This window comes from Camellia sinensis, chromosome 4 (genome assembly GCF_055761805.1).
Source record: "Camellia sinensis isolate YWXY chromosome 4, ASM5576180v1, whole genome shotgun sequence".
Classification (NCBI taxonomy): Eukaryota; Viridiplantae; Streptophyta; class Magnoliopsida; order Ericales; family Theaceae; genus Camellia; species Camellia sinensis.
In genome coordinates, this window is record NC_138964.1 from 161,332,997 (window position 1) to 161,346,318 (window position 13,322).

Here is a 13,322-nt window from a genome sequence, read left to right on the forward strand (position 1 = left end):
GAAAATACAACCAAACACAGCCGAAAGGTCTCAATTTAAAATTTTACCTTGAACCCATAAAGGGGTTGGGCCTCCCACATCTCACATCTGTGTCCTACTATGTAAAAATTATTTATGATAACACATCTATGTTATCAAAAATAATTGAATAAATTCATGAATAAACTAAATCAAAGTATGTCTCACAGGCTATTTCTTGCCAACCTTCCTACAAGAGATCTTTTCTTAACATCAAGCGTCTTGGTACTAGATAGAAATGATAAACTCCAACAATTCTTTGTTCTGAGAAGAAAAAAAGAAGGGATTTCTTAAATTTGAAAATTTAAATATTTAACATAGAATATCTATAAAAGCGACAATTGTTCAGTCTAATCTAATAAATCCCCATTCTTTCATCTAATTAAGAAAATCAGAATCGAAAGAATAAAGACTTAAATCTTACCTTATCCGTGTCTCACATCAGTCCTCCAATATGTAAAATAAATTCATGAATCCAAGCATGTCAGCTACAAAATAATAATAAACATACCAAATAAAGTGGAATGGTCATAAGTAGAATCTTCATTTCATTTCATGTAATAAATAACCTAATTTCTCCAAATTTGAAAAATAAAAAAAAAAAAAAAAATAATAATAATAATAAAAAAATTATCATACAGAATTTCGTAGTTAAGTTTATGAAATGTACATCTAACTCATAGAGTGAGAATCTAGATGCTTGCCTCAAGATTCAAGAACAGCACAATTTGTGCTCCCAATTGAAATAAAATAGAGGTTTTCAACTTGAATGTTTGTCCTATAATTAACAAAAAAGAAACTAATTTTCTATTGCTATTATTATCCCTATGATTTAAATATACATGAGTGACCCAGTTCAGGAAACACTGATAAATATACACAAACTGCTTCCACATACTGTTAGGAGCTCTGAATACCGACGACTGGTGGAGACCTGGGACTCATCTCTCATTGCTGTCATCCACGAAAGCCAGTTCGCATACAAGGGCAAGATGATCGCTGCCCCAATTCTGCAATGGAAATTTAGATTTTATACATTAAAAGGATGAATTTAAAAAAGAGATCAGAAAGGCATCATGGGTTGAGCCTAACATGTTTGCACAAGTGAAAATAACTTCAAAAAACAAAGACTGACAATAGGTTTCTTAAAAGATGTATCCCAAACTAAATACAGATAATTAGATCCACAATCAATTTGAAAGAAATAAGCTGTGAAAATATTAAACAAAATTCAATTATATGAATAACAATATTTTAGGCTGCCTTTCATACTCTGATGGAAAATTGGTCCAACAGTTTCCCAAAAATTGGATGCATGCAAGTGGTCAACAGTTTCATACTCTGCATGAATGATGTTTATATTTAAAGAAATGAAACCTTACCTTACTTGGGAGTCCACCTGTTTTTCTTAGAATGTCAACAGGTAAGGTTTCAAGAACTCTCACAGGTACAAGCTCCCGAGTATGCCTTCACAATCATCAATGCAATCAGTGAAACGGAATTTTGTAATGCAAATAATCAATATTCTTCTTTTTCTAATAGAAATACCATATGTAATCAACAGTCCCCATGAACTTGGAGTGATAAGACGTTGCCAAGGGCTCCCCGTAGTTATCTCTAGTTCTACAGCTTCCCTGAGCGAATGGGACAACATTGTGTGAGACCGACAATTACCCGCCAACACATTTTCTTATCCTAGTTAAAATACATGCAAATTCAATTCCTATGACAAGCTAATTAAGTAAATTCGTGTCAAACTAGGGAGAAAAAAAAACCCGGAGGCATGCAAGGAAATATAACTATGACTCAGAAATCTTACATGAACTCCAAGGTATGCACTGCAGAGTTTTAAATTGTGTCGAAGATGAGTTACTCCTCCAGTCCCAGTAGCAAGCATTAATTCTTCATTGCTCCATCTATTCTTTAGTGGCCTTGGGACAGAATTTGAAAAGCAACACCACGTATACAAAAATTAATTAATAAATACAGCACATATCAAATATAGACTAGTCAACTTATGTATGGTATAGCAACAGTAGGGAAACAAGAAGGAAATAAAATCAGAACATTCTTTTGTTCATGGCATTCAGCAAGGAAAAGTATTCTTGGTTTGTTTGTTTGTTTTTTTTTTTCCAATGAAGAACCTGATTTCCATTTTCTTCATCAATTTTGCTGATTCCAATGAAGAACGTGTTGAAATGTTTAAATCGACTCAAAAATGCAATGCAAACTGAAAGAGCGAACCATTTCACTTCCATGTGACATCCTAAAACACACTTCAGAATAAACAAGATCAAGGAAATTTGCAAGGAACTTTGACACCAACCTGGCGGCATAATTATTTCGAGAATGGAATGCTTGATACTCTAATGGACATATTTGCCCAGATATTCTTCTTCGGTCATGTAGTTGGAGGTCCAACTGCAACAAATTTATTTTCAAGTCGAAAACTCCACCATGGAAAGTTATAGAGATAGGTATTTTTGAATAGCATACAAATTTCAAGAGAATGCTCATTAGATGGTGCATACGGGCTTGACAAAAGGCGAGGAACCAAAACTCACCTCGGATGAAGCCAGGAACTGATACATTGCACTCTGAACATGACATGAACAGAAATCTTTTTAGTACACAGTGGGGCAGTAAAACTAAAACTGTGTTTTTTTATAAGAAACTACTAAATTGACAATCACACATGAATGAATCACCTGTGGCATGCTATTAAGGTCCCCAGCAAGTATGACAGGAATGTTGCCCCATTCTTGTGATAGTTTATGGGCCTTCTTAAGAAACAGTCGAATCTACAACATTTATGTTACATTGTTATATATAACCAAAACCAGAATATCATTACATTGCAATCATGAAAATATTTCCTCATTTAGAGCTTTCAGGTGGACTTAACCATCATAGGTTTTCCCTTTAACATCTAAATAATCTATCCACAAACAATATCAAACATATCCTTGAAGTTCACATTCCTTATTATTTAACACCTTTAATTTAACTTTATTACAAGAGTATACAAAGCCACAATTCGAAGGATAAAACACACATATACACAAAGGGAGATGGAGAGAGAGAACCAAGGTGTTCAAGCCAAAATCTCATATGCTATCACAGCATACTGCAGCAACAGCACAAACAAATACACGTGGAGGGAGAGAGAGAGAGAGAGTGTGTAACACACAAACTAATGTCTTAGAGCCACTATAAATTCATTTATCTCCTATCAGCAGTGAAGTAATATGCCAAACCAATTTTGGTAAGTTAGAAAAATCAATACCTGGCCCAGCTTAATATCTCCACGATTTGGGTTGAAGAGCACATGAATATTTCCAACCAATAAACTTCGAGACGGAAGGGCCCTATGTATGGATATTCTATCAGTCATCAACTAGTGATATCTTATTAACGGAAGAAATGGAACTAAATATCCAAATTTACTTTAAAATTGTCAATGAAAGATAACATTGTTCTTTTCAAGACCTAGTACATCAGAGAGAAGTTTTAATCTATTGTATTGTGAGGAACTTGTTGGCCACTACATGCAGCTTAGGAGTCTCAAAGAAGTAAAGCCCAGGCCTTTACGTTTTAAGACTTGAGCACTTTTTCCACTCAACATACATCCACACACACATGTATAACACAACAAAACAAACCATGCATACAACTAAGTATAATAGAATAAACAAAAACAAAAAGTTTAAAAACAAGCATCAGATCATCTACTTGTCAAGATGTATGAAAACTTCTCCACGTGCTGTTTGAGTATCTCCACAGGAATTTGACCGGTCTTGGTTCATCTGTATGAATAAGGGGGCAAAATACTAAGTGAACTATAACAAAAAATACTTGTCAATTAAGGATAAATGGTTTTTTCAACAATCAAACATCTAAACTACCATACAGTAGCAATAGATTCAAAATAATAACTATGACAATAACGTATATTGCTTGAAGAAACTGCTCTGGCCATTCCTTGGCCAATCAAAAATAAAATTTGCTCAGGGCAGGGGCAGTAAAATATAACAAAAACAAGACCTGTTCCAGCATAAAATTAATGTTGGAGAGTCACACTAAAACTTCTTAGGGACTCCTCTTTGGCCCTATTTGGTGCTGTGGTGAATTAGCTTAGAAGAGCTTTATGGGCTTTTAAACTGCTTCTTAGGCCTCGTTTGGGAACAGGCTAATTTAGAAACTTTTTGCCTATTTGACTAAAATATGAGCTAAAAAAAACTAGTATGTTTGGGATGACTTTTTGGCTTTTTACGAAAAGATGTGCAAAAAGTAGAGAGAAAAGAGAATCTTTGACTTTTTGGTATGGGTTGTTGGCTTTTTGGCTAATTCAGTAACTTTTTGGCTTTTTGGCCAAAAAGGAGGGTTCCCAAACGAGGCTGTGTTTGGAAGTGTCTCTAAAGTACTTTTACTTCTAGAGGCTCGCCACCAAAAAAGCACTTTCCAATGAAAACTTCCTTCCCAAGTGTGCACCAAACAGCATCAAACCTCTTTACTACAACTCTTCTCTGCATGTCTCTTAGTTGAAAAGTACATCACCAAAAGTCAAAGTACCAGAAAACATGGCCTTATAGAGTATATAAGAAGACATATTAATAGGTGTAACTAAATCGCAAGTCCATAAGAAAGTACATTCTAGATTTTCATATGGATTTCAAAGATTACGATAATTCTAGGTGTCTGGTAGCAGTTCTTGTAGACCTTACAACCTATAAAAACCTTAATTGGGAGCCCCTTAAAATCAGCAAAGTCCAACTATAAACTCGTTTGTAGACCATGATTTGAAATCGTGGTATCAGGACAAGTATCGGTATTGGTGTATACGTATTGGAAATTGGGTGTCACAGCCGTGAATTTTTTAAACTCAATGATAGATTGGGGCAGCAGTCATGTATCAAGAGTGGCTCAAAGACACAACATGCCAATGTTAGTATTACAACCCTAGCAATGGCCTGGGCCCAGTAGCTTGGCATTAAAAAGAGGTCAAAATAGCATGACCCCCCTCTGGTTAGCAGCAGGCTAAGAAGCACGGACACTTCTAAAAAGGTAACGTATCCGTGTCGTGTCGTGTCGTGTCCGTGTCGGACACCAACACTCTTTGGACACTTTCCCGACACGTGTCCGACACTCTTTATAACGTGTCCTATCTTTTAAAGACCCGGATACTCTTTGGACACTTGGAAAACACACGTATACATCTCTTAAATACACATGTCTATCAATTAGACACATGTGAAACTAATTATAAGTTTGAACAAAACAATTTAAGATACAATAATAAAACAAAAATCATATAAATTTATAGGGATTAATGTCATATTGCATTTTTTTATTATTTTTGAATGATATATTCATATATATAACATATAATAAATATATAAAATTATATATTTTATGCGTGTCCCCCGCGTGTCGTGTCCTACATTTTTTGAAAATTATCGTGTCGGCGTGTCCGTGTCGTATCCGTGTCGTGTCATGTGTCCGTGTCCATGCTTCTTAGGCAGCAGGAGTGGCCAAAAAGTATGGCACTCTCACTCTGGCACCCCTACAAGTGAGTTAATGGGGAGGTTCCTTTCTCTTCAGCCTTTTTTATCATGTCCAGCCTGTCATATTGGGTTCTTTGTTTGGCATTATAACCTAAACAAAATAGAGACACCAATACATTTTGTAATGTGCATACCTTCAAAACACAAAATTGAGCAACATTGTTACGAAGACCAAAACTCTGGAACTCCATATTCTCTTGATGCAAAATGGTAAATCTGTATTCAAGATATGACTAAAAATCAGAAATTAAATGATGTAACCGAAAGCAAGTGAAGAAACAAAACTCAAACTAAATTGAAAGAAGGTAATCAAAAGATAATGAACTGAAATACGCTTTAACAGGGGCATGTTCATCAACAGGTGTCGAGGAAGTTTTCTAAAAAGTCCAGGTCTTATTAATGGACCATAAGAGGTATGTTGAGAAAAATAATAAAGAACACCTGCTTCAAAACGCAGTGTTTATGTGGGACAAGCTCAAAGCATTTCTATTTTAAAAATCTACAGCAACAGTGTAGTAGCTTGCAATATTCAAAGAGAATGAGAAACCTTACAGCTCACTTTTCCAGAATATAGCACACCCATCACATGCTTCACCCGTTCGAGCCTTCATAAAAATGAAAACCAGTGAATCTGGTTTGATCAAAACCTTAATTTATGACACATGACTGAGCTACGGTATGCATAATTTACCGACAAACCTGGTAAATCCCTTTGAAGCCATCTTTTTGGAGAAGATTATCTAAATCATTGAAACGGTCAACCTCCTACACTCATAAGAGTACAGATGAGAATGCAACTGCACCCATAAACATGTGTGCAACAGATGCCTCTTCATACACTCCAAAGTTAATCGAGAAGAGTACTTTACATTACAATTGTATATATATCTGTTGGCTTTTTGGCTTTCGAAGGTTATTTTTGTAATTGCGAGCGTGCCAGCAAGGATTGAAAAATCCTTACAGATTAAATTCAAGCCAATTACCAAGCAATTACTTTGATGGTTCTTTTGCCTCAACAAAGAGGACTTCAAACTTGCCAAGTGTAGAGAAAAGAAAAAATTAAAAGAAGAATGAGGGAGACGAAGAAAAACGATTGAGTGAACAATCAAAGTAATAATTACTTACCTCTACTCCTATGCTTTGAAAAGAAAGTGCATAAAAAGCTTCGAAATGGAAATGCTGAAAATAAATGCTTCGAAATATAAATCTATGTTAAACTACTCCTAAGATAAGGAAAATGACAAGAAATATTGAAATCAATTGTCTTTGATTATGAATTCTGGATCCTTTACAATGTAGCCATTAATGGTTATTTATAGAGGAAAAAATACAGTAATAACTACTTAGCAACTACCCATTTCTTCCATCTTCATTCTTGTTTTGCCATGTGTCCTTCCACTCATCCACTTTGTTCTTCATATTCTCCATCATCTCTATAACTTCTTTTAACTTTCAAATGAATAAGAGAATGCCACGTGTCTTGATAATAATAATAATAATAATAATAATAATAATAATAATAATAATAATATTTTATGGTGCCAACATTACCCCCCGCGGCCCTTAAAAATGATATTTATTTGAATTTTTGAAGAGCCGAACTAAGCACATGACTAATCTAAGTAATAAAATGCTTCGAATAATATCAACAAAGTGTTTCGAATGATATAATAGCACCAATAAAGTACTTCGAATGATATAATAGCACCAATAAAATACTTCGAATGATATAATAGCACTAATAAAGTGCTTCGAATAAGTATGAAATTATGACTAGATGATCAATAACAAGCTTCGAAGGTGGTATAACAGACCAAATTCATCATTTGAAGATCTTGCGGCACAGTTTTGAAGGAACAACATCACCCCTCGAAGGTTGGAAGCATTGATATAGGATGATGATACTTACAATGAAGTTTCAAGGTTAGGCTTGACGCTTCAAATGTATCTTCGAAGCTTTATACAGTTTCGAAAGTGAAGTAATCAACCTTCGAAACAACTCTAGATGCTTCGAATGTATCTTCAAAGCTTTATACAGCTCCGAAAGTGAAGTAATCAACCTTCGAAACAACTCTTAATGCTTTGAATGTATCTTCGATGCTTTGATTGTGTACATACAAATAACTGGCCATTAATTTGAAAAGATAAGCCATTCTCAACCACTTATTTAAATGCATAGGTTTTTCCTAGCCAAGTTCATGCATTTTAAATGGTCATCCCTTGTTCTTAGTGCTTCGAACTTATAAGAACAATTTGTTAATTTTATTAGCCACATCATCAGAATTATATTTTGGTGTGATCCACAAATCCAAAATGGATTTCGAACAACAAAAGTCATGGTATAGTGTGACCATGAAAATTCAAAGTGGGTTGTTTTTTCATGTTAGCCATTAACAGCTTATGAAAATCACCCATAGATATATGACTTGATTCTCTAAAAATTGGTTTTGAGACCCCCCGAGCCATGCATGGAACATCATTCTTAGCCAAATTTGGCTCAAGAACATGCTCTTTCGTTATGTTAATTTCATAATTTGACTCTTTAAAAACGGACTCTTGAACCCCCCGAGCCATTGATGAAATCAACTCTTTGCTTTTGCTATTTTTAACCATGGAAAAATTTTAAAAAAATTCACCAATTCCGGCCATTAAGGCCTTAGTTAAAGACTTGGTAGTGAGAGTTGATAACTCATCATTCCATTGGCGAATTGCCATATCAAGTTGATGAATTTCTCCAATTAAATGTTGTCCTTTTTTTTCCACCAAATAATATTGTAAGGGATGGAAATTTATTTCATTAAGAAAATGGATCTCTTCTTGAAGATCCAAAATTTCTTGTTTACGCCAATTAATTTCATCTAGGCTATTTGAAATGGACAAATCCAATTCATTTTTCATTTATTATACTTGACGTCCCACTGGGCGTTCCAAAAATATATGTTGGCTTTTTGGCTTTCGAAGGTTATTTTTGTAATTGCGAGCGTGCTAGCGAGGATTGAAAAATCCTTACAGATTAAATTCAAGCCAATTATCAAGCGATTGCTTTGATGGTTCTTTTGCCTCAACAAAGAGGACTTCAAAATTGCCAAGTGTAGAGAAAGGAAAAAATTAAAAGAAGAATGAGGGAGACGGAGAAAAACGATTGAGTGAAAAATCAAAGTAATAATTACTTACCTCTACTCCTATGCTTCGAAAAGGAAGTGCATAAAATGCTTCGAAATGGAAATGCTGAAAATAAATGTTTCGAAATATAAATCTATGTTAAACTACTCCTAAGATAAAGAAAATGACAAGAAATATTGAAATCAATTGTCTTTGATTATGAATTCTGGATCCTTTACAATGTAGCCATTAATGACTATTTATAGAGGAAAAAATACAATAATAACTACTTAGTAACTACCGATTTCTTCCATCTTCATTCTTATCTTGCCATGTGTCCTTCCACTCATCCACTTTGTCCTTCATATTCTCCATCATCTCTATAACTTCTTTTAACTTCCAAATGAATAAGCGGATGCCACGTGTCTTGAAAATAATAATAATAATATTTTATGATGCCAACAATATCATAATATATTTGCAGCACACATGTATTAAAACAGCTACTTATTCAGTGGCAAGACCGTAATTTTTGCCATAACTATGAATTCATTAAAGATCAATTGAAAAAATGGAATTCCAAGGACATAAATGTCAAATGTAATTCAAACTCATGCCTACAAGTCTAATAGGTCCATATCAAGAACCAAAACACCAAAAGTACTATATCAAACCTAATACAACAATCATGCTAGTTTTAATTCTTTAAACATTCAGTTATTATTTTTCTTAAGAAAATGAATGAGGAAAAAAAAAAAAAAAAATTGTTTAAAAGAGAAAATTTACTCATGACTGAATAAGAAGCCTACATTTTTTAATGCCAAATGAATATCGCATTTAAAAAATCTCCAAACAAAAGCGTACATGAAATGGTTAAAAGGACACTTAAACTTGCCTGAAAACACAAAATGCTTGCGTTGTACTGACTGATCTCCTTACATAAAAGCATTTTCCGGCGGTCCCAATCCAAAAATTTGGGTGGAACATTAGAGTACAAGTCTGGATGCTTTGATGCATTTTCAACACCTAGTATATTGTACGATACAAATATAACCTTATCTGCATAATGTAGAAAAAGTTTAGGGAGAGCAAGATGGCGATGAATTTTGGTATCCAGCCCTAAAATCAAGCTAAACAAAGAAAAAACTAGACATTCCTAGGAGAATATATCAACTTCATTTTAGGGAAACAGAAGTAAAGACCATGCATTATAAATCTGGATGAACATTTTGATTGCTATGCGAAAGCAAATATCCAGAGGGGTGGGAAATGCTACAATAAGGAGAGAATTTTGAATATTCTCCGATCTTAAAGCATGTTGTTCGGATCAAACTTTTTCCAAGTGATTGTTCAAGAAAGGACATTGAATTTGAAAGCACAAGCACATAACTACATAGCCATTGAGTTTGTTTGTTTGTTTGTTATTTTTCTTTTTACACTTAATAGAATGTTAATGGGTTACTAAGTTAGATTAAAACAACTAGGCATTCAATGCTTCTCTATAAGCTTGGACCTTAAACTTCTCTCTATTACAACCACTTTAGTTACGCTTAAAGATTGAATGGAAAAGGTATGGCTAGAATCGAGAGCACAGATTTGCATCATATAGGAACATGAATTATTTCAAAAAAAAATTCGCTTCTTCGAATGATAAGGATAAATTCAAATTCCTATATTACCATTCTCTTCAAACACAAAACACTAAAAAAATCAATAAACACCCTTCTATATCTCAGGTTGGAAAAAAAAAATTCAATTCCAACTCTTACAAGCATTATAATTACAGTGACACATGCCCTTTACTAAGATCACGAACAAACCTAGTATATTAGAGCATCTCCAATCTTTCACCAAATATTTTATCAAATTTAAATTTGATAAATTTTTTGGTGAAAATCATATTTTCAAACACGTATCAAATCAAGTTTTCACCAAATTTGATGAAAGAAGCTTTTGCGAACAAAGGTTGAAATTTTTAAAAACGATTTAATGAAGCTTCAAGTGACGATTGGAGCATTCAATTTATTTTCACCAAATTGAACTTTAGTTAAATTTGATAATAACATATCAAAATCAAGCTTTTAACCAAAATTTCATCGAAATTTTAATGAGGGGCAAAAAAAACAAAAAAGAGATTAGATTTGTGTACCTTTATGATTGGAAAAATCACGATCAGAGAACATCCACTTGCGATATCGATCCACACTAGATGACTTCCTACTGTGGTGGTGCTTCTTATGCTTGTATGTGGTGGGATGAGTATGAACTGCGTCGAGTGTCGTTAGGGTTAGGGTTTCAGTTTCTGAGTTTAATCTTCGCTTCTTTGAGGTGTGGCGATGGCATTGTTGTAGTCCCTGAGAATGTCTGCGTTTGCTTACCGACTGCCCCACCGCCGCCGGAACCCGCCCTTCGCCGCCTCTCATGCTGCCCGTATGTCTCGAGCTTCGGCGGCGCGTGTGGGGAAGTTATGTTCGTTTAAATAGTAACATGGACCTATTGGTCCGTTCCATACATATATATGGCTTCTTTGAACAGTAAGTTGACTTTTGATTTTGTTTGTTTTTTATTATTATTTTGTCTGGAATTAAAAAGTTTCGGATTGAATTTATTTTTATTTTTATTTTTATTTTTTTTTTGAGAGAAAAAATTAAATAATTTAATTTGAATTTGATATTTTATCTTATTAATTTTTTAACTTAAATGAAGACATATTCGGATAAATTGTACTGCAACTCCTTGAAATTTGAACATTTTGCGATTAAATAAATAAATCTCAAAGAAATTTTGAATTTTATCAATTTTTAATTTTGTTAATTTAAATAATTTTTTGATTTATTGATAATTCAAATTATTTGTCTATTTTCGTTAAGTAAAATTAATAAAAATTGAAAAATAATTTGTAATGAAAATAAATTAAAATATTATGATTTAAATTTATAAAATTAAAAGGTCATAGTTTTTTTGTTAGAAGGATCAAACCGAATTTTTTTTTTATTTGTAATTTCTCATAAATCTCCTATTATATACTCCCTATGATTAAAGTGAGTGTTGATTCTATGATTTGCTTTTGTTATTTTTGTTTTGATATTAAAAAATTGTATTTATAACTAATTTTATCAATGTATATATCAATTTGGGTGGTAAGAAGGCTCAATTGAATGAAAATTTAGTTTCAATTGAAATTTTCTTTTGCAAAATTTAAGAGTTTTGACGTAATTTACTCTATATAATTTTGGAAAATTATATTAAAAAATTTAAAGTGAAGCACTAATAAATTTTAGGATAAATTACAAATATACCCTTTGAGATTTGATTAAAATACAAATTGCCCTCAGCGATTTTGAAAATTATATTCCATCCTTGAGATTTTTAATTTCATAACAAATCTCTTCTTTTATTAATAAATCATCAAGTCAATTAACAGTTTTTAATGATATTAAAAATATGTTTCAATTAATAAGTTAAGTAATTTTATTATTGTATAGAAGAGCAATTATAAATTTTATTTTTTTAGTTAATTCTGTTAAATAAAAAATTCTAAGAAGAGGATATTTGTAATTTTTCAAACCACAAGAGGCAATTGTATTTTAAGTAAATCTCAGGGGGTGTATTTGTAATTTACCTTAAATTTTAAAATGTGATCTTGTAAATTGTTTAGTCCTCTTTTTTTTTTTTTCTTATGAAGTCAAAGGTCACATTAAAAGAAATTACACAAAAAGATAGTCGCCTATATATTTAGGTTTAATTTTTTAAGGATAAAAATGAGTTTCTCCAAATGTAAAATTATACATTTGGGTAATTCGCATTATAGAGGTTTTGAATTTTCCCTCATTCTAGAATGAATCCTACATTACGAATATAAACGTCACACTCTAATGTAATATTCCACTAACGTAACATTCTAATATAACATACTAAAAAACTCATTGGTGTACTTTCTCCAAACGTAACAACGTAACACTCTAAAAAAACTTTTTAGTGTACTTTTTCCAAACGTAATACTCTAATGTAACACAAAAAAATTTGTTTAGTGTACTTTTTTCAAATGTAACACTCTAATCAATGTAATCCCTAACGTAACACTCCAATATAACATACTCCAATAACACACAAAAACACTAAAAAACTTTTTAGTGTACTTTTTCCAAACGTGATACTTACAGTTTCAAATTATACATTCCTTAAAGTTTATTAAAGAATTTTTGTACTCTTTTTAGAATGGTCTGAAGAATTTCATATCTTTTTGGAATAGTTTGAAGAATACCACATCCTTTTTTTTGAGTGTTACATTAAAGTATCACGTTTAAGAAAAGTACAATTACGAATTTTTTTTTTGTATATTACATTGGAGTGTTACACTAAGGAGATTTTTTGGAGTATTACGTTTGAGTGTTACGTTGAAGTATTACAATTTGAAATTATATATTTATCCAAAACTTACTAAGGAGTTTTTGTATTCTTTTTGAAATGTTTGAAAATCTCACATCCTTTTGGAATGTTTAAAAAATCTTATATTTCAAATTATTTTTGTACTACTTTTGAAATGTTTTTCAAATAAAAAAGATTCTCATATAAAAATTCATCCCAAAATTGATTAGATTATATACCTTACCTTTTTAGCACAAAAGAAAAAAAGAG

General features: G+C 32.5%; 1 protein-coding gene across 6 annotated transcripts; it reads right to left on the reverse strand.

Moving 5' to 3' along the window:
* Window positions 1-729: 729 nt before the first annotated feature.
* Window positions 730-11,220, reverse strand: LOC114289850 (DNAse I-like superfamily protein). 6 transcript variants are annotated; one of them, XR_014327762.1, is made up of 15 exons: window positions 10,834-11,202; window positions 9,580-9,743; window positions 8,757-8,810; window positions 6,282-6,347; window positions 6,135-6,187; window positions 5,717-5,798; window positions 3,751-3,824; window positions 3,305-3,386; window positions 2,727-2,819; window positions 2,583-2,615; window positions 2,345-2,439; window positions 1,838-1,949; window positions 1,567-1,713; window positions 1,401-1,485; window positions 730-1,028 (listed from the first exon to the last, which is right to left on the reverse strand). XR_014327762.1 is itself a non-coding variant. In XM_082866732.1 (15 exons), exons 1-15 carry the CDS (start codon window positions 11,105-11,107, stop codon window positions 960-962), a joined length of 1,422 nt encoding a protein of 473 aa, XP_082722858.1. In that variant the 5' UTR covers window positions 11,108-11,202; the 3' UTR covers window positions 730-959. The 6 variants fall into 6 exon arrangements, 4 of the variants coding, with proteins under 4 accessions (XP_082722858.1, XP_082722859.1, XP_028089468.2 ...); XM_082866732.1 differs by having other exon boundaries at window positions 1,567-1,652; XM_082866733.1 differs by having other exon boundaries at window positions 1,567-1,652; window positions 9,580-9,710; window positions 10,834-11,183.
* Window positions 11,221-13,322: the final 2,102 nt, after the last annotated feature.

Excerpts from the sequence above, each read along its gene's own strand:
- LOC114289850 (XM_082866732.1), bottom strand. The coding sequence starts at position 11,107 with ATGAGAGGCGGCGAAGGGCGGGTTCCGGCGGCGGTGGGGCAGTCGGTA. Across the intron at positions 8,811-9,579 it reads CAAGCATTTTGTGTTTTCAG|CATTTCCATTTCGAAGCATT; the intron begins GCAAGTTTAAGT and ends ATTTATTTTCAG. Across the intron at positions 2,820-3,304 it reads GAGATATTAAGCTGGGCCAG|ATTCGACTGTTTCTTAAGAA; the intron begins GTATTGATTTTT and ends TAAATGTTGTAG.